The sequence below is a fragment of the Pogoniulus pusillus genome, chromosome 13 (assembly GCF_015220805.1).
Source record: "Pogoniulus pusillus isolate bPogPus1 chromosome 13, bPogPus1.pri, whole genome shotgun sequence".
Classification (NCBI taxonomy): Eukaryota; Metazoa; Chordata; class Aves; order Piciformes; family Lybiidae; genus Pogoniulus; species Pogoniulus pusillus.
The window spans coordinates 24,469,964-24,489,083 of NC_087276.1; the positions used below are offsets into that span (position 1 = coordinate 24,469,964).

At 53.1% G+C, this 19,120-nt stretch overlaps 1 protein-coding gene across 3 annotated transcripts in view; it reads left to right on the plus strand.

Moving 5' to 3' along the window:
• The first annotated feature begins 2,669 nt into the window (after window positions 1-2,669).
• Window positions 2,670-19,120, plus strand: part of MAP2K3 (mitogen-activated protein kinase kinase 3) — a 37,529-nt gene continuing 21,078 nt past the window's right edge. The window contains exon 1 of one of the 3 annotated variants that reach the window (XM_064153592.1): window positions 2,670-2,765. In XM_064153592.1, the coding sequence (XP_064009662.1) occupies window positions 2,750-2,765 (16 nt within the window). In that variant the 5' untranslated portion in view covers window positions 2,670-2,749. Of the gene's footprint in view, window positions 2,766-4,036; window positions 4,065-18,360; window positions 18,425-19,120 lie in introns of those variants that run through there. The other 2 variants (XM_064153594.1, XM_064153593.1) reach the window with 2 other exon arrangements.

Sequence of the window (19,120 nt, forward strand, 5' to 3'; positions counted from 1 at the left end):
ATCCTGGTGCATCTGGTAAGATCCTGGCTGTACCTGCACCTCCCTCCCTCTCCCTCCTTCCAGAGCCTGCAAGTTTATCCATGGCAGCCTGGAAGCACAGGGCAGACTTCCAGGGGTGGCAAAGATCCAGCACTCTTGCTGAAATTTCTGGGAGCACTTGGACTCCATGGGGATGCTGTGCCTCAGGCCAGTAGTTACAGCTACCTCAGATCTTCCAGACACACTCCTCCACCGAAGAGGGTCAGCCAAGTCCAACCACAAGGAACCATGCTGGCAGGCACCGAGGGGCTGCAGAAGAAAAGGAGAGGTGTTCCCAAGAGGCCCCCCTACCCTGCCACCAACAAGGTGACTGTGTCCTGCCTCTGCTCCCTTCCTTGCAGCTCACAGGGGCCCATGGACTCCCTTTTTAGCTAACTAATAGCTTTCCATTTTTAGCCAGCAGAATTAAGACCCCTTAAAGGCTGGATAGCATTCCTGATGATATTTGGCATGCAAGGAGATTTCTGTTGATTTCATAGTGGTTTCTTATGGTGCAGCCAACAATGGATTATTTCTCTGCCACTGAATCCAGAAGATGATGATATATATGACTAAAAAGAAAGCAGGTCTGTAGTAGGAGCATGGGTAGTCTGAGATTAATTTATAGTCTGTGGGCTCCAGGAACTATAAATCCACTTTCCATCCTGTTGGATTTTGGGAAGTAGAGTGTATCCCAATTTCCATTCGTGCTTCTGCAGCTGGAAAGTTTCAGAGCAGGTGACAAAACCCCACTTGTGAAGCACCCAGCAATTCAAACTGGCTGAATAAAAGCCAGGCGAGTGTTTCATCCACCCCTATAATTGCAGCTGGGGTTGGAGGTGATCTCCAGCCATGCCTGGGGGTGCAGGTGGAGGAATGGTGCAGCATGTGACGTGCTTGGGGACAGCAGCTGGCTTGTGCCCTGTGCTTGCAATGACACCCTAGGTGCTGCCAACATCAAGGTCAGGTCTCAAAGCCAGTCCCACTGGTGCTAGCAGGTCCACATCCAGCTGCAAAGGTGCAAACGCTGCTCTGCTCCGCAGTGGCACTCCCCAGATCTCGCACCCAAACAGTAGCCCAAGCCCGTTTGGATCAGCCAGGCTGGAGATCAAACGCCGTTGTTGATTCAGAGATTTGCACGGCTAAATGCCAGGAAGGTCCACTCTGCTCCCACCTCCTGCTTGCCCAGCCCAGGCAGTGACATCTGCAGCTCTTGCATCAGAGCTAACAACTCTGCGGTTGGACTGGAGCAGAGTGTTTTTAGAAAGCCTCCTTGCCTGTGTTGAAAGACTTGAAAGGTGGGGAATCTGCTATGTCTCTCGGGAAGGTAATTGCTCTCCCTACTAAAAACCTGTAATTAATTTCTCATTTGAAGTTTTCTAGCTTCAAATTGCAGCTGCCAGATCTTATACCATGTCTGCTGGATTCCAGGTCTGTTTGAGGCACCAGGCTTCTGCAGACAGACACAGAGCCCAGTTTGCCCAGCTCCTTCCCTTCTGCAGTGATTTCCTTGAGCTGTCTGATTTTGAGATAGGTTTTCCAGCTCTCAAGCTGAGCCCAAATGCTCTGCAAACTGTGGAGCTGAAAACGGGCTGTGGCAGCCCTGGTGTGATCTCACCAGGGCTGTCTGCAGTTGCCGCCCCTCTAACCCCTCCTTTTCATCTATGGATCATGCAAGGAATTTCAGCTAGAAAATGGCACCTGTAATCTCCTTTTTGCTTGTTCAGCTGCATCACTCATGTCCTGTTCAACTGCTATGGTCTGTAGCCCAAATCGGGTGTTTGGGGAGCATCACGGAATCATAGACTGGTTTGGGTTGGAAGACACCTTACAGATCATCTTCCTTCAACCTCCCTGCAGTTATCAGGGACATCTTGAACTATGGCAGACTGCTCAGAGCCTCAACGTGACCTGGAATGGTTCCAGGGATGGATCATCTACCACCTCTCTGGGCAATGTGGGCCAGTGTCTCACCACCTTCAGCACAAAAAAAATCTGAATCTCACTGGTGTAGTTTAAAACCATCACCAACACACACTCCCTTTAAGTCATGAAAGGCCACAAGAAGCCTTCTCTTCTCCAGGCTGAACCACCCCAACTCAGTCTGTGCTCACAGCAGAAGGTTTCCAGCCCGCATCCTCATCCTGGGCCATGTCACTGCACATTGCTGGGCTATAAGGAACTGATTTCACTGAATCACAGAAATTCTCAGTGACTTGGAGGTTAATAAATCACCATCGATTTCTCAGCTAGGCCCACTGGTGGAACCCACGGCGCGTAGGAGCAGAGACCTACGGGACAAGCGATGAGTGGCTGGTTTCGGCTGCACAACACCCCATGCTAACTGTGTGGGGCAAAGCGTAACACAGGACGATGGCCTCCTGAACCGTACTGCAGACAAGGCTCCCCGCCCCAGCTACCACTTCTACCCCTCGTGTGCCGCGGTGGGGTCACGCCCGTGACGAGGGCAGCGGGCACGCCCCGGTTACACGGGGCACTCTCTTGCCCACCCTCCTGACTTCCACCTCACCGCCGTGCCCGGGAACCGCCAAACTCTCCCAGCTGGGGGCGGTAACCACGCCCCCATCTCGACGCGGACCAATCGCGCGTCGCGGGGGCGGAGCCGGCAGGCCGTCGCCCCGCCCCGTCGTTCTTTCCCCGCGTCCGCCGTGCTGGGCCGGACTTCGCCGGGCGCCGCGCTCAGCCCGGGCGCCGTGGGGTTGTTGTCGCCATGTCCCTGCCCAGAGGTAGGATCGAGTCCGGGGGGCGATGCTTTGCGGGGCTGGGGAGAGGAGGAACGGGATGCGGCTGCGTTGTCGGGTCTGGCGTAACCCGCGGGTACGGGGCTGTTGCCCAACGCGTCGGGCGTGGGCTCCCCGCTGCTGCCGGCCGGGGCTTCCTCTGCGTAGCCTGTCCCGGCTGAGTGGCACACTGTGAGCTGGCTGCAACCTAGCATTGCTTGCTGGAGTTTGGGTCAGGCTCCTGTGTCCTCTCTGTGCTGCAGAGCCTGGGGGTTGTGGGCTGCGTGTAAGGGAAGTGGATCTGGAGGCCGCAGAGCCTGACGCTGTTAGTGGTGTGGGGAACCATAAATAACAGTATGGGAGCGCTATACCTGCTGCTGGAGGCTCTCCCCCTCAAACTAACCCCGGTGACAGCTCAGCGAGTGTCGTGAGGCTTGCACCATCCTGTGCCGAGGATAAGCACAGCTTTTGTCTTGGACTAAGGAGGCAAGAAAGGTGAGGGTGAGGATCCTGCTCCCCACAGCATGGATCCCACTCCCTATGGCCTAGATCCCATTCCCCGTGACAGGGACTTTCGTTTTGGTGGCTCTGCCGCGTCTATGCCTCCATGCTGGTGCATGTGCCAGGAGCACGGCGGTGGAGTTTCCCATTGTTGCTACCATCCTCGGCTGCCAAACGTGACCCTGTGTCACGGATGTTATTTATAGAACATGGCAGTGACTCAGGTAGCCTGGTCGCTGTCCCAAGGTGAGCACCAGCTGGCAAGCATCAGCCTGAGATGACACCGCCAGGGTGCCGCGAGTGAGGAAGATGAGGAGATGGCTTTGCTGGTATCTCGGTGCTCCCGGGAGCCGGTTACATCAGCACCGTGATCGCGGACCGGGCGGAGGAGGGAGCACACGGAGCTCGGTCGCTGCCTCTCCTGCCACCGGATCAAAATTTGAGGGTTTTTCCTTGTTCGAGAGTGATGCACTGGAAACTTGAAGTCAGGAACCATGTGAAGAGATGAACGCACCTCGGCGTGACTTCTTTTTTCCCCAGCCCCCCATTTTTACATGATCCGTGTCTTAACCGGAGGGAATGTGGACCTGAGTTTCCTGTTTGCTGTGTAAGCAGGGTGTGAATCAGCAGCGGTTTACGGTGCTGCTGAGCGGAGCTGCTGACTCACAGGTACGGGCACATGCCTCCCGCCGGCCCGCGTTGAAAGGCATCAACCCGGGCTTCTTAAAGAGGCTCTCACCGGCACATCCTAGCTCAAAGCTCTTGCTTGGATAGCGCGTGTGGATGTGTGGATGGAAGGAAGAGGTGAGCTTGGCTGCGGGACTGCTTATGCAGAAAGCGAGGGTTTTGGGGGAAGCAACCTGGCTGGCAGCAAAGGGTGAAGCTGGTGGGAGTACGTGGGAATGTGGCCCTTTCCTTGGAGGAAGTTTGCAACTTTTCTGTATCTGCAGGTTTCTGGCTGCGTGGGGCTGTTGGTTGTGATGAACTGGTTCATTCATGAAAGATCCTTTGCTGGAGGTGTTGCATGTGTGCCTGGCCTCTGCTAGCACTGCCAGCTCTGGGTCTCCATTTGGCCCAAGCTCCTTTGCCCCTTTTGGGACAGTGTTCAGCATGGAGATTGATCCTGAGTGTGTCTGATTTATCTATCTCTGCAAAACCTCCTCTCACCCTGCTTGCCATCCACTGTGCCTTTGCTTTGGTTTTACACCTTTCCTTGGCACTGCCAGCCATTTGAGGCTGGGCATGGGGATGGTCCTAGCTCCAAGTGCGTGCACCTGCTGCCGGCACTGTGAATGGTGCTGGCAGCACTGGCAGAAGCTCCTTTGGCCCTTGGGCAGCCTGAATTGAAGCTAAATTTCCCTAATTCTCCCTGGGGAAATGCAGTGAGTATTGTTGGGTTTCTTTGTGCTGGTTGAGTGGCCTAGGGTGGTAAGAAAGGAGAGCGCTGCGTTGAGGCTCTCAGGTTGGCCGTTTCGGTGACAGATGCTTACCAAGACTCACCTGCCTTTGTTTCGAGTTAGTCACGGGGCTGTCTCCTGCCCAGAGAGATTTTGGGGATGCGCGTGGCTGGCCATGACACGTGCGGCAGGAATGGTGCTGGGCGACAGGAATGGTGCTGGGCAAGAGCTTTGCCTCGCTCTGCGCTAAACATAGCTTGGGAGATAAACACCTTGTGGGGATTAGGTGAAGCTTAGGACGGATTGGGGCTTTCTTCCTCTTCCCATGCCGGTATCTGCTTGATCCAAGTTATCTCACAGGATCAGGTGTGGGAAAACGTCGCTGGGTTTTATCTTGCATTGTCGATCTGATGTCTGTTAGAATATGCAAAAGCTCCCTGTTTTCCCAGGTCACCAATGCTGCCTCTAGATGTGCTCCCTCAAATCTGTGACACTGAATGAAGGAATTGAGTGCAAAGCTCCGGAGCTGCCCAGCTCTCCTCCTTGCAGAGCTTTGCAAGGGACGCAGCCTCTAGCTGCAGATTGCAACATGTGGCTGGTGCTGGGCAAGCTTTTCCAGCAAAGTCTGCACCTTTTTTGACGAAATAGGTGCTGTGGAGAGAGAGGAGATGTGTCCGAGAGGTTAAAGCAGACGGAGATTGAGCCTTGGGGGGTTTGCAGCTTTAGGGTGAGTGCAGAAGTAGGATAGAGTGGGCAGAGTCTGTGTTGGGTCCCGTGTACAAAGGCTGCTGCCTTTCCTCTGGGCTTTGAGGCATGTTTCCTGCCTTTCTAGGAAAACCTGTGTGTCCATCACCTTGGCTGTGACTTGGGTGGCCCCTGTGAAGCCCCTCCTGAGGGAACATATCTCCTAAACCCAGGGAGTTTGCTGGAGAAAGCAGCTGTGCAGCTGTGCGGAGGGAGGGTGCACAGATGGGACCTGGAGGGAGAAGACCTGCTTGGCTTCCCCTGGGCTCACCCAGTGGCAACTAATTCAAAAGCAAGTCCTTCTCTTTAGGGCAGAGGTCTTCCTCCAGGAAGATGGGTGTTGCTGGGAAGGGTCCAGCTAAGCCAGGCTGTGCTGCTGGGGAGACAGCTCTCCTCTGACACCGAGGCTTGGAAAAAATCAGTGGTGAGGAATGCCAGAACCCAGGGATGAACTGGTACTTGTTCTGCTGGTGCATCTATTCTGGAGAGGTAAATAAGCAGTGGGGACATATCCCTCCCATGCCATGACTGTGCCCTCCATGGGATCTCACCACCATTATGCAATTCAGTCATGTGTGAATCCTGTACTGTCTGATGTGCCGTTCATGCTTTCCCTGCTGCCATCCCAGAACAAGGCAATTCTGCTGGAAACAGACATGGAGCCATGACCTGGAGAAGCAGGACTTTGCCATTGGGCTCCTGTTCAGCCACCAGCCTGATGTCCCTGGGTGCATGGGGGCAGGGAGGTTGCATGACTAGGAGCTCTGATCCCATGGAACCATCCAGCTGATGATAGCAATCATGGAGAGAGCACTGACCTTTGCTCCTGCCCTCTTCCTTGTGCTGCTTTCTGTGAACATAATGGTGGGCACAATATCATGTTGGATGTGACAAATATTTAGCTGTGCTTTAGTAGTCCCTTTCCCTCTTTAGAGGGATGCTCCCCTCTTTTTTTTCAGTGGCTAATGCTCCTCCTTGAAAGCTGCTGCTTTTCCTTTCTAGCTCTGGGCTGCAGACTCCAGTCCAGGGCTAAGTCCGAGTTTGCTTTGCCCCTGCAGTTTGCAAAGTGGTTGCTGCTGGAAGATACTCCTCTGTGCTTTGTAGAGCTTCACTTTAGGTGCCTGAGAGTGGATATAGGGTTTTTGGTGCTGGTGATTTTATGACCTGAGAAGCCACTGCTGTGGACGTGGGGCTATGTGGCTTTGAGGACGGCAGATGGTTTTCACTGGTGTTAAAAAGGTACTGCCCAGACAGGCTATTTGCTGGGGAAAGAGCTGGGAGAGGAACTTGGGCTGGCTGGGGAGGTGATTTTACCCTACCAACAAAAAGTTTGGGGTTTTACTGGCATGACTCAGGACCGCTTGTGGGTACAAATAGAGCTAGGTCTACTCACCATCCTTTGCTGACAAAACTCTGTAGTGTAGGTCAAGTCTTAGCCACGGATTTTGGGTGAGGGAGAAGGCAGTGAGGATGTTTTATGCCAGCAGTTGGAAGTTTCTGTTCTTTTATCAGTCTGGGATTTCTGTTCTTCTATCAGTCTGGGAGGTAATCCATCTCTCCACAGCTCCAGATCTGCTTGGGAATGATGCTGCACTGATTCCATGGCAGCACTGTGAGTGTAAATGTTCATTGCCCCAAGGAATACCATAATTACTGGGCACCACTGCATCTCTTTCAGGTATCACGGTAGGTGTCTTGTGGTCCAGCTGGCCTTAGTTTGCAGTGAGTCTCAGTCTCTGCTCCCTTCTCTAGAGCTGGGACAGGGCACCTTTCTCTGCCCATGCGGGATGCAGGCAGTTATGGTGTAGTCAAGGGGAAGGGCTTTGTGGTCCCAATAGGTATGGGAGGGAGGGAATTGCTGCCCAGTGCTGGGCAGGAGGTTCTGGACCTGCAGTGGGATGAAGATGTAGGGGACTGAACTCTCTCCATCATCTTTTCTCTCTGCAAGTTGTCCACATGGCTTAATTAATTTGTGGGTGCAGCTGCACAGGGTTGCTTTGTGTGCTGTCTGAAAGAGAAGATGGACTGCACTTTGGAAGAGCTCTGGAGGCTGGTGGGCTTTTCTGTGTGGCGTGATTGCCCTTGTAGGCTGCTGGATGTAATGTAGGGAGGAATGGGGAATCACTGGAATCATGGGCTTTAAGGTCAGGGATGATGGTGAGCACCGTGCTTGGCTGGAGGTCAGGACGTTGTTTCCAGGAATTACTCCAGGCAGTCCAACAGCTCTTGGGCAAATTAAGCTGGATTGTGTAAAAAGACACCCGATCTTGTTTGTAAAGACACGGAGTGCTGGAGCTGGGTTTCTCCGAAATGCGAGCGTTGTGTCCTCAGGGAGCTGTTCGGTGCGCCGGGGTGTGGTGCAGCGGGATGCCTCTGCCCTGACCCTGCGAGCTACGGCTGACTTTACAGCCCTGCTTGCCTGGAAGCCAGCGAAGGAGACATCTGAAGGTGATGGCCTGGCTGTTGCCTCATGCTCTGGGAGCTGGCATAGTGCGTGAGGAGCTGGGGAAGGTCCAGTACCCACGAGACTGTTCCTGCCCACACTGAGCTGTGGGAGGTCTCTACTGAGCTACATCTTCCCTGTAAGACTCTAAGCCTTAATTTCATCATTTCCAGTGAAATGCCTTTTTTTTTTTTTTTTTAAGATAAATTTCCATTAAAAACAACTTGAGAGGAGGCAGGATGAGGAGGAGACAAAACTTAGCAGAACTTGTTTGTAGAGCTTCCACCCTTCCTTCTCCTGCACCACCACTACCACTACAGAAGGAAAAAAAAAACTAGTTTGGGACGGGCAGAAACCTCCAAAGTGCTCAATGCAAGTAATTTCCCATCACAGGTTGCTAACCTTAGCTGTGGTTTGGTGCTGGCATCAGCCTAATTGCTTATATCTGATGACCCTGTCTGAGGATGATGATGGTGTTGGACCTTCTCCTCCCTGGGAGCTGCCTGCTGGGCACTGAGCGTCCCTTGTTGTGGGTGTTTGTACCCTGCAGCCTCATCTCCTGCCTTGATGGTACCTGTGGTATGTTTTAGGAAACAAAGCAGCTTTTAATGGCGATATTTTCTTCCCCCAAAGGTCTTGGAGATCTCCAATAAGGAACAGATAAAACCCTGCAGCTGGGGTGGGGTCCTGCAGACATCTCTTTGGTGGTGCCAAGAGCTGTGTCCTACCTTATTGTCTTTTCGTGATGGGTGCAGGTGACCCATGGTGCAGGGCAGAGGGACAGAAGGGGAAGAAGCTCTTCTGCAGAGCTTGGCAGGTGACAGTCATGTGTCTGACAGATCATAAACACGCAGTGCTGGTTACGTGGATGGGCTGGGGGTGGTTCAGGGGAGGATGACGAGGTTATCTAGGGAGTGTCAGCTTGTCTGGGCTTGCAGACCAGTTAGATACTGCTTTGTGGTGTATGGAGTCGGCCATGTGGCCCTGGCTATGTTAATAGCAGCCCTTGGAGCTGGTGGCATCCCAGTCCAGCTTGCTGGAGGACGTTATCTCACCATCCCAAAGCAGCTGGAGCAGATGTCCTCTCCTGCTGCATGCAGCTTCCTCCAGGAGGCTTTCCTAAAGGAGGTGAGGGGCAAGCACACTGTGTGATACGAGCATTCTTTGCTGCAGGATGGAGAGATCTTGGCTTACTTGGTGTTGGGATGAGAAAGTTGAGACTTGAGGGGGAGATGACAGAGCAGCAGAACTTGCAGCCCCGAGGATGGTCCCTCTGAGTCACTCCTGAAGGTCTTCCCCGTGGGCAGGCAGAGTGCAGGGGGGTGTGTTGTCCTGAAGGCATGAGAATGCCTTTGCAGCACGTCACTACACATGACGTGGCTCTTCTGAGAGCCAGATGTGCTCACCACAGAGACTTCTGACGAAAGCTGCTCTGCATAGCTGAAAATCCCCTGCCGCTGCGGACTGCTTGGTTTCTGCCTTGACGTGCTGCCGAGCTGCACCTCAGCCAAAGGTGAAGCCACCTTGCGCTGATAGGTTGCTTTGGCTGATCTTTGTCATCTTCCAGGCACCTTTAGAAGGCGCTTGGGGGCAGGCGACAGGCCCAGCCCCACGTGCTTGTTTGTCACCCCCCCCGCCGTGTCTGCACCCAGGAAATCCCTGCCAGCGCTAGGGCAGGACAGCACAGGACAATTCCCTGCATCTGCATGTGTGCTCAGTTGGCTTCTGAGGTTTCCCTGGTCTCCTTGCAACTAAGATCTTCCACCCCACCTGGCTGGCAACTACCATCCCCTTGGGCAAGAGCTAGCTGGTCAGAAAAGAGAGGATGTAATGGTGCAGAAAGGAGGATGCACGGCTGGAGGAGGTGGGTGGTGATGCTGCTGGGGGTAGAGCACGGACCAGGACCAGCTTCCATGCTTTGCTCTGTCTCTCTGGCAGCATCCCTTTTACTTGGGGCTGGAAACGGCTGCACACTGACAGAGAAGAAGGTGGGTGGTTTAGATCTGCTGCTTCTGCATCCCCCTGCGTTCACTTTTCATTAGCATCCACAGCTCATTTCTTGCAGGTTTTCAGTTGATTCCTGTGACTGCTTGGCTGTGAGCATCGTGGCCAGAGGATGGCTGGCACCAGCCAGGACTGGGGCTCTCCTCTGAGCCCAGGATAGCCACTGGGCTGTGCTGTGGCCAGGCTGTCTCTTCTGCTCTGCAGACCCTGTGCTCTTGCCCAGGAGAATCTTTTCACAGGTATTAATTAACACCTGCCTGCTTTGTTGAAGAATGTCTATGTGACCAGAATAAAGCAGGAGGAGGCACCTCTAGAAATCACCAGGCAGCAATTGTGGGTGAATTTTAATTGAAACTCTTACCAGCCTTGTGTGTGCTTTGCTGAGGTGCTAGAAAACAACTCCTCTTTTCCTCCAGCGGCTCTCCTGTACGTGTGATTTCTTTGTGCCCGTTCCAGGTAGCTGCAAGAGTTTACCCTTGATTTGGGATCCACAAAGAATTTCTTGTCTGGTAACTGTGGATTTCCCCCTGGGGTTTTACCGGTGCAGCTCAACTAGGGAAACGATGTGTGAGCAGTGCAGGGAAGGGAGCCAGCCAGCCTGGCCCCTTAGCTCCAGCAGGTCTGACCTTTCACACCTCTCCTTCCAGCTCCTCTCCTTGCCCATTCACATGCTGCCCTGCAGAGCACACGGTCGGTGTGAGGCTGGTTCTTTGTAGTAAAGGGTTTTTTTTAGAGCGTTATTATTTCTTATTGAAGTGCAAATGGTTCTTAGAAGCCTCAAGTGAGCCCCTTGAGAAGCTGCAGGCTGAACTGCACTGAGTCGAGCCTGTGAGCTCTTGAGCTGGCATTTGAGCTGGATGTGTTGAGACTGCTGGCTTCCTGGGACAGGGATGGCTCTTTAGGCTAGCTTTGCTAGGAAAACCTGCAAGGCTTTTCCCCCTGAATGCTGGGAAAAGTGCAGTGCAGCAGCTGGATTTGAGAGAGGTAGGCTAAGAGTGGGAAAAAGGAGAGGGAAAACTAAAGCCCACTCAAAATGCAAGCAGCAGAGCCAGGCTGTGCCCTTCCTGCCAGCAGCCACGTGGGACTGCGGTGGCAAAAGGCTGCTGAGCTGTGGGCACATCACCCATGGCGTCCCTGCCTTGCCCAGGCATGAATCAAAGCTGCCCTGTGGGTACTGGGCACATCCGCTGCAGGTGTTTTCCCCATGCAGGGATGTGGCAGCTTCAGATAAGAGGATATGAGTGGGCACAGAGTGCTCACAGCCCAGAAACCAACCCTGTCCAGAGTTGCATCCACAGCAGTGTGGGCAGCTGAGACCTCACCTGCAGGGCTGGGTTCAGCTCTGGAGTCCTCAGCACAAGAGAGACATGGACCTGTTGGGTCAAAGCCAGAGGAGGCCACAGCAGTGATCTAAAGGCTGGAACCCCTTGGCTGTGAAGACAGAGTCAGTGGAGGTTGTTCAGCCAAGAGAAGAGAAGACTCCGGGGAGACCTTCTTGTGGCCTTTCAGTACTTGAAAACTGAAGGACTTTCTACAAGGGCATGAGTAATAAGGCAAGGTGTGATGGTTTAAACTGAGAGAGGGAGATTCAGACAAGATAGGAGGAAGACATTTTTTACTTCTGAGGGTGGTCAGACACTGATCCAGGTTGCTCAGAGACATCGTAGATGCTTCATCCCTGGAACCATTCCAGGTCAGGTTGTTTAGAGCTCTGACCAACCTGCTCTAGTTGCAGATGTCCCTGCTGACTGCAGAGGGATTGGACTAGATAACATTTAAAGGTCCCTTTGAACCCAAAGCATATTAAGGTTCTATGATACCCTTAAGATCCTAAACCAGCGAGCAGCAGGAGCTGATTTCATGGACCAGCTGGACAAAGTATTTGTTCTGGGAATGTGGATGTAGCCTTCCCTCTGGGGCAGAGGAACAGACAGTGATGGGAGAGCAGGAGTTATGTGGTGAGGGCCAGAGAGATGGTGTGGTAAATGCCAGAAGAGGCTGCCAGTCTGGCTTGCTGTGGCCAAGCTCTTCTGGGGGTTTCAGGAGCCAGCTCTCCCCTTGCTACCTCAGCCCTTATTACCAGCCTCATTGCAAGCAGGTTATGGGGACCAAGAGGGTCATATTTCACCTCCCTTGACTTGGGAGCATCATTAGCAGTTAAGACTGATGGTTTTTGGCTGAGGTTTGGGTGCAGTAACAGGCTCTCGTGGAGATAAGCCTGAGGGGAATTGGACAGTGCCTGTGTTCCCTGGCTGCTGTCAGCCTCTGGTTTTTCTTTGTCTTATCCGAGCCTAGGAAGGCATCTCAGCTCCCCATTCACCTCATGTTGGGGTGAATTTTCTCAGGAAAAACCTCAGTGGAGGAACTGGAGACTCCAGCTGGCTGTGTCTGCTTTGCACCAACTCTCTGGCCCAATGAATCCTTTGCATTTGTATCTTCTGACTGGTTCTCCAGAGTGGGGAGAGGACAGAGTGAGAGAGGCAGGGAAGAGGGATGGCCACTGGAGTTAGAGAGACATGGTGCTGGGGAGATCAGCAAAGATGCTTTGACTTTGTCCTCCTGAGCTGCAGTGGCATCCTGGGAGCAGGAAATAGCCCCAGACTCCAGAGGGTAACGCCACTACAAACCAACTGAGCAGCTCCTGCCCTATTCTCCAGCACAGGTGCTGGCCTTGGAAAGGGAAGCACCTGGTTGGTCTCTTGTTTCTATCTCTCTCCTTGAGCTGAGTGGACACTGAGTCCTTCTTTGGTTGTTTTCCATTTTCAGAGCAGGTGCCTGCTCTGTCTGACATCATTTGCAGAAATGAAATTCACTCTATCCCTGCCCCAAATAAATTGGAGGGAGGATGGTAGGCAGCTAGGATTTACCTCTCTTTTTTTCTTTAAAGAATTGAGTTAGAAGCAGAGGGGGAATACTCTGCTCTCCTGCCAAGTGTACAGACACCTGGAAGTACTTGAATTGCACCAATTTGGCTAGAAAAAGAAAGTCTATCGACTCTGGGGGGTGGAGTTACAGCTGACAAAAAGTCAAATGGCACTTTTCCTTTCCCACTAACTAACAGTCTGCCTCCTGTCAAGCTGATCTATTCCAAACACAGTTTGAGTTTTCTCTCGCATTAGGAAACTGTCACCAGCTGAACACATCAATTCCAAACACATCTTATTCTTTCATAGCTTTGCCTGTGGGCTGAGAAATCAAAGGGAGGAGGATTGTTGCTCTGGGAGAAGGGTTGGGTGCTTGCTGCAGAGAGATAGGTGCAGGTGATGGTTCTGCCTCCTCCTTTCTCTCTGTTTTTCATAGAATCAACCAGGTTGGAAGAGACCTCCAAGCTCATCCAGTCCACCCTAGCACCCAGCCCTGTCCAGTCAACTAGACCATGGTACTAAGTGCCCCATCACAGTCTTTTCATTCACCAGGGATGGCAACTCCACCACCTCCCTGGGCAGCCCATTCCAATGGCAAATCCCCCTCTCTGTGCTCTTTGTTTTAATTTCTTTTGCAGCATGCTCTTTGCTCTTTTCTAAGCACCATCTCCTCCACTTTCTCCTAACCATTAAGGCGTTGAGGCTGGGATTGCTTCCAGACCTTTGTCTGGTGGCAGCATGCCAGTGTCTGCAGCCGAAGCAGTGCAGCCATTGCTGGTCCCACGAGGTGGCTCCTGGCCATAGGCTGCATGCTGGCTGCATGTGCTTTGGACTGGCCAGGCCCATGCCTTGTCTTTGGGTTGGGTTAATTTACCCACCCCAAGCATTTTCCCAGCACCCCTCAGCCTATCCTTGGTGGGTCCACACTGGCAGGCAGCTGAGTTTTAAGTGCATTCCTTACTACGGGAGGAATCATATGATCATAGAATGGTAGGGGTTGGAAGGGACCTCTGGAGATGGAGTCCAACCCCCCTCCAAAGCAGGATCACTTAAGGAGGGTCAGATAGGAATGCATCCAGATGGGTCTTGAAAGTCTTCAGAGAAGGAGACCTCATAACCTTTCTGGGCAGCCTGCTACGGTGTTTTCACTCTCACAGTAAAGAAGTTTTTCCTCATGTTAAGGTGGAACTTTCTGTGCTGTGCTTTATGAAATCCAATTAGAGTGATGCAGAGGAGGTAGTGCCCAGCCTTGTGGCACCTCTTTCAGAGCAGGCTTTGCCCAAACCCCAGCTCCATGCCTGCTCCAAAGAGGTGTCCCTGGGACTGTAACCACTTCTTCCCCAGGGTTTTGCACAAGCTCTGGTGCTGAGCAGCCCAACTCTTGGCACATAGGTAACGTGTCCCACAGCAGCACGCTGCAAATCCCAGCTAGCTGCAGCTTTTCAGCTTTGTTGGGAGCAAGTCAGATTGGACAGATTCACTCTGAAATGGGTCAAGAACTGGCTGGAGGGCTGGGCCCAGAGAGTGGTGGTGAATGGTGCCACATCCAGTTGGCAGCTGTCACTAGCGGTGTCCCCCAGAGATCAGTGCTGGACCTCATCCTGTTCAGTATCTTTATTGATGATCTGGACAAGGGGATTGAGTCCAGTGTCAGTAAGTTTGCAGATGACACCAAGCTAGGAGCAGGTGTGGATCTGTTGGAGGGTAGGAGAGCCCTGCAGAGGGACCTCGACAGGCTGGATGGGTGGGCAGAGGCCAATGGATGAGACTGAACAAGGCCAAGTGCACAGTTCTGCACTTTGCCACAACAACCCCAAGCAGTGCTACAGGCTGGAGAGCAGCCAGGCAGAAAAGGACCTGGGGGTTCTGGTAGATAGTAGCTGAATAGGAGCCGGCAGTGTGTCCAAGTGGCCAGGAGAGCCAGTGGCATCCTGGCCTGGCTCAGGAACAGTGTGGCCAGTAGGACAAGGGAGGTTATTTTGCCCCTGTACTCAACACTGGTCAGGCCACACCCTGAGTACTGTGTCCAGTTCTGGGCCCCTCAATTCACGAGAGATGTACTGGGTGCTAGGTTGGACTGGATGATCTTGGAGGTCTCTTCCAACCCGGTTGATTCTATGATTCTAAGTCTGGTCTCTGTTCAGGTGTGGTTTCTTGGAGAGGAGCCTGCATTGTCACTGGACTGCAGGACAGCGAGCTGCCACCTGGGAACAAAACAACAAAATCAAACATTTTTTTTCCAGCCCTTAGGGTTATGCAGGTAACCTAAAAATACAACTGGACTTTAGCTGGGCGGTGACATCCTCCCGGAGCCGCTGGCAGAGCCGGCGCGGCTTGCGGCAGCGTTATCTGCCCGCTGCACGGAGGCTGGGTGTGGCTCTGAGCCCCAGAGGTGGCAACACGAACGTGGCTGTTGGTAGCTTTGGCTGACGTCCCCAGATCCCTTGCTGGGTACCAGCAGGTCACACCCATCTGCCTTGCATCGGTCTCACTCAGCCCAGGTGGCCCTGTCAGTGTGACGTGCTGCTCCGCGGGAGGGGGCAAGCCCTGTGTGGTGGCAGTGACTGAGTGCCCCCAAGCACCGTCCGAGGGGCTGAGAAAGATGCCCCTGTGCCCTTTCCCCTTGGATTCGGTTCAAAGGCTTTGTTTGAAAACAGAACCGCTGCAGAGTCTGCAGGCTCCGTGTCCCGTGTGTGGCTCAGGCACGGGGGGGGCTCTCCTGTGGGACATGCACCTTTTGCACATGGGGAGGTGAGGGCTTTGCCCCCTGGGCTTGGGGTGCAGCTGCGTTTCAGCCTTGGCCAGGAAAACCACTGCAGTTCCTAATGGATGGTGAGGTGCATCGTGCAGAGGGCGGTGTGGCAGTGGGATTGTACAGCCAGCTGCTGCATGGGCCCCTCAGTTCAGGAGAGATGTTGAGGCACTGGAGCGTGTGTAGAGAAGGGCAACGAAGCTGGTGAGGGGCCTGGAACACAAACCCTAGGAGGAGAGGCTGAGGGAGCTGGGGGTGTGCAGCCTGAAGAAAAGGAGGCTCAGGGGTGACCTCATTGCTGTCTATAACTACCTGAAGGGACATTGTAGCCAGGTGGGAGTTGATCTCTTCTGCCAGGTGACCAGCAACAGAACAAGGGGACACAGTCTCGAGTTGTGCCAGGGGAGGTCTAGGCTGGATGTTAGGAGGAAGTTCCTGCCAGAGAGAGTGATTGGCATTGGAATGGGCTGCCCAGGGAGGTGGTGGAGTCACTGTCCCTGGAGGTGTTCAAGAAAAGCCTGGATGAGGCACTTAGTGCCATGGTCTACTTGATTGCACAGGGCTGGGTGCTAGGTTGGCCTGGATGAGCTTGGAGGTCTCTTCCAACCTGGCTGATTCTATGATCCATGGAGGGGAAAAGGTATCTCATGAAAACTGCCCTCTGCCCCTGATTAGGCAGTAACTTTTCCTTTGAGACAGCCATCAAGTTTTTGCCCTGTTGCAAGCACACACTTCTGAAAAGCTCCTTGCTGACCCAAAACAGGACATTCTGCTTGCTACTTGCAGCAAAGTGGCTCTTCCTTGGTCCTCAGGCTTAACCAGACTGGCAGGGCACCATCTGAACTCATTTCTCTTTATAAGGGTGTGCTCTTCCACTCACTCAAGTCTGCCCACTGGCAGGAGGCTGGTGGGAGCGATAGAAGCCATCTTTGTCCCTGGCTCTGCCCTTGGCCCAGCATCGAGGTGTGGGGAGGCTTCACTAACACCAGTGAAACACCCAGTGATGCCTTTTTGTTCCTCTGGGATTACCTGTAGTGTATGAAGGGCTGGATGATGTTAGGGCCAGGCAATTCCTACCACATTGGCAACCACGTGAAAGAGCTGCCAGTAGTGAGACTTGAAAGGATGCTTGGTTTTGTTTCAGGAATTTCCCTCCCTGTTGTTCTGAGTATTTTTTGTTTCCCTGGATTTTTGTTTTGTTTGTTTGGTTGGTTGTTTTTTTAAAGACCCTTTAGAGATGTCAAGAAGCTTTGCTTTACACCACCCCTGGTCCTCAGGCGCTGAAACCCAGCAGCACTAGCTCAAAGGAAATGGTATTTCCCATCCCACCTGTTGAGTTAGGGACTTTCTGCTCCAAAGCTGCGCCGATTTTGTGGGTGTCTGGAAAGATGCTTGAGGCATCTTATGTCTGGGATGAGGAATCAGCCATGAAACCAGAGTCAGTGATAAGAGGACAGTGCAGCATCACTCTCCCCAAGCGTGCTGGGGACTGGCACTGGTGGCTCTTGATGCAGCAGCTCCTGCGTCAGCATCCTTCACATGCTGATGATCTGTGCCTGAAACTATACCCTGGGAGTGGAATTGTGCTTGAGAAAATATCTTCCGCAGTCCTTCTGGGGCTTATATAAACACCATTTAAAATTAGAGTCACTCATTATGTTGGTATGTGCATTTACCTTGACCTCTGACTTTTTCTGGCTGCAAATGTGTACGGCCAGGCACAGCCTACAAGTCAGGGACCAGCTCAGGAACAAAACAGAGGCACATTTTCTATAAGGAGTTGAAGGCAGAGATGCTGGTACAGTATCTCCCCTCCAGGCTGACAGGGAAATTGAAAACAAAACTGCAGCCTGTCAAAGCCAAGTCTGGCTTTGATCAAGAATGTCAGCACCGGCTTCTGCCAGGCTGGTTTTGAGGGGAAGGGGAAGAGCAGCAATACTTTGCCACAGCTTTTCTTGCACGTGTTTGTAGAGAAGTGAGTGATAGATTTCTTCCTCCCCCCCGCCCTTCATCTCTTCATCTCTCTCTCTTGCTATTTACCAACCAAATCCCTGCAGCAATTTATATTTTGCCACCAGAGATGCCGTCTCGGTTGTCACCCTGGAATAGCTGCTGAGCTCTGTGCCCATATTGTCATGGAACAATATTTCTACTATTTGTTGTGGTAATAGTTGTTAGTGGCAAAGCAATTAACGTGTCACCTGCAGCATGAAGAAATGTGACCTCTTTCTATCCTCGCACCCCCTCGGTGCCCAAACCAGTGAGCGTGGGCTCTGATGACTGGCTGATGCTGGGCGGTGGCAGGGCTGCCCTCGGGCAAGGGTCGCTCCGATGGGATGCCCGGGGAGGGGGGGGGGGGGGAGGGGGGCTGGAGAAGGCAGGAGCGGGTTGTGCCTGTCTGCCTGCAGGCTGGGTTTGAATGGCTGAGTTTGTCGGAAGAAAACGCGTCCCACCGGGATGCACTGGAGCAATCCAGCGCTTCAATGGCTCCTGGAGCTGGAGCTGGCTCCCCCCCAGTTTCCTGTTGACGTCACCTGCTATTTCTCCGCTGCAGTTTTTACAACTGTTGAGCTTTCAAGGGTAACTGGAGGCGAGGGCGGCCAGGCTCGGCAGCTGCCCATGGGGGAACGCTCTGCTACCTTCCCCGGCTCCCCCCGCTCGCTGCGCCCAGCTCCCGGGCACTGGGAACGCCGGGCGCGGAGAGCTGCGTGAAGCCAGCCAGCGCTTCGGGCACATGTGTCCCCACTGACAACAGCCACCGGTGCGTGCAAGGAGCGCCTGGTCTGCAGGATCCTGCACGATAGAGAGAGACTTTTTTTTTTCTCTTTTCTTTTTTTTTTTTTCTCTTTTCATTTATTTTTTTTTACACCCTCCCTTCTCCCGTCCGCCCCCATCCCGCTTTTCTGCCAGGCGTGCTGGAGTTCTGCTTCATTTCTGGGAAACCATGGACAAGAAGCAAGGTAGATGTTGCAATTTGCAAAACACGTGCTGGGGGTAGAGCGAAGGGCTGAATCTGGCGCTGAAAGGGGCTGCTTAAGTTTTGGGGTCAATCCATGTTGGGGTTTATCTTTTTTTATTGTTCTTGGGGTCGATGTTTGCAGCTGGGAATCTGTTCTTAAAGCACTGGAAACTTGCATGTCTTCTGTGGGGTTGTAGCAGTGGCATCTTAACTGTAACAAAAATAATGCAATCTAGCGTGGCTAAAGGGAAATAATTGGAGGGTAAAGCTGGCTCCTGGCTTTGGTTTTGGTTGCATTCCTGGAACACAGGTCTTGTATGGTTGTCCCTTGCTAAAAAAGCCTGTTGCGTTAGAAAAGCTGGGCACCACGGCAGTCAGGAGCTCTGATTCAGCATGGGCTGACAGGTCGGTGTGGAGCTGCAAGGGGCTTTTTCTGAAGCGTGTTTTTTTCCCTCCTCCTTGCTTGCTCCTTTGCAGAAGTGGCAAGCACGGGGCAGCGACGACTCGCAGCAGCCCCTCTCTGCAGTGGGACCTCGATGAGTGATGGCTCTCGGCAGGTTGAGAGCCCGTTTTCCACTTCCACAGATAGCTTTTTCCACTCTCGACAGTGGAAAATAGCACAAAGTGTGCTTGTGAGGAGCTGGCTCTCATGACTTGAGCAACCAGATTCCCCTCTCTGCTTTGCACCCTGCCTCTC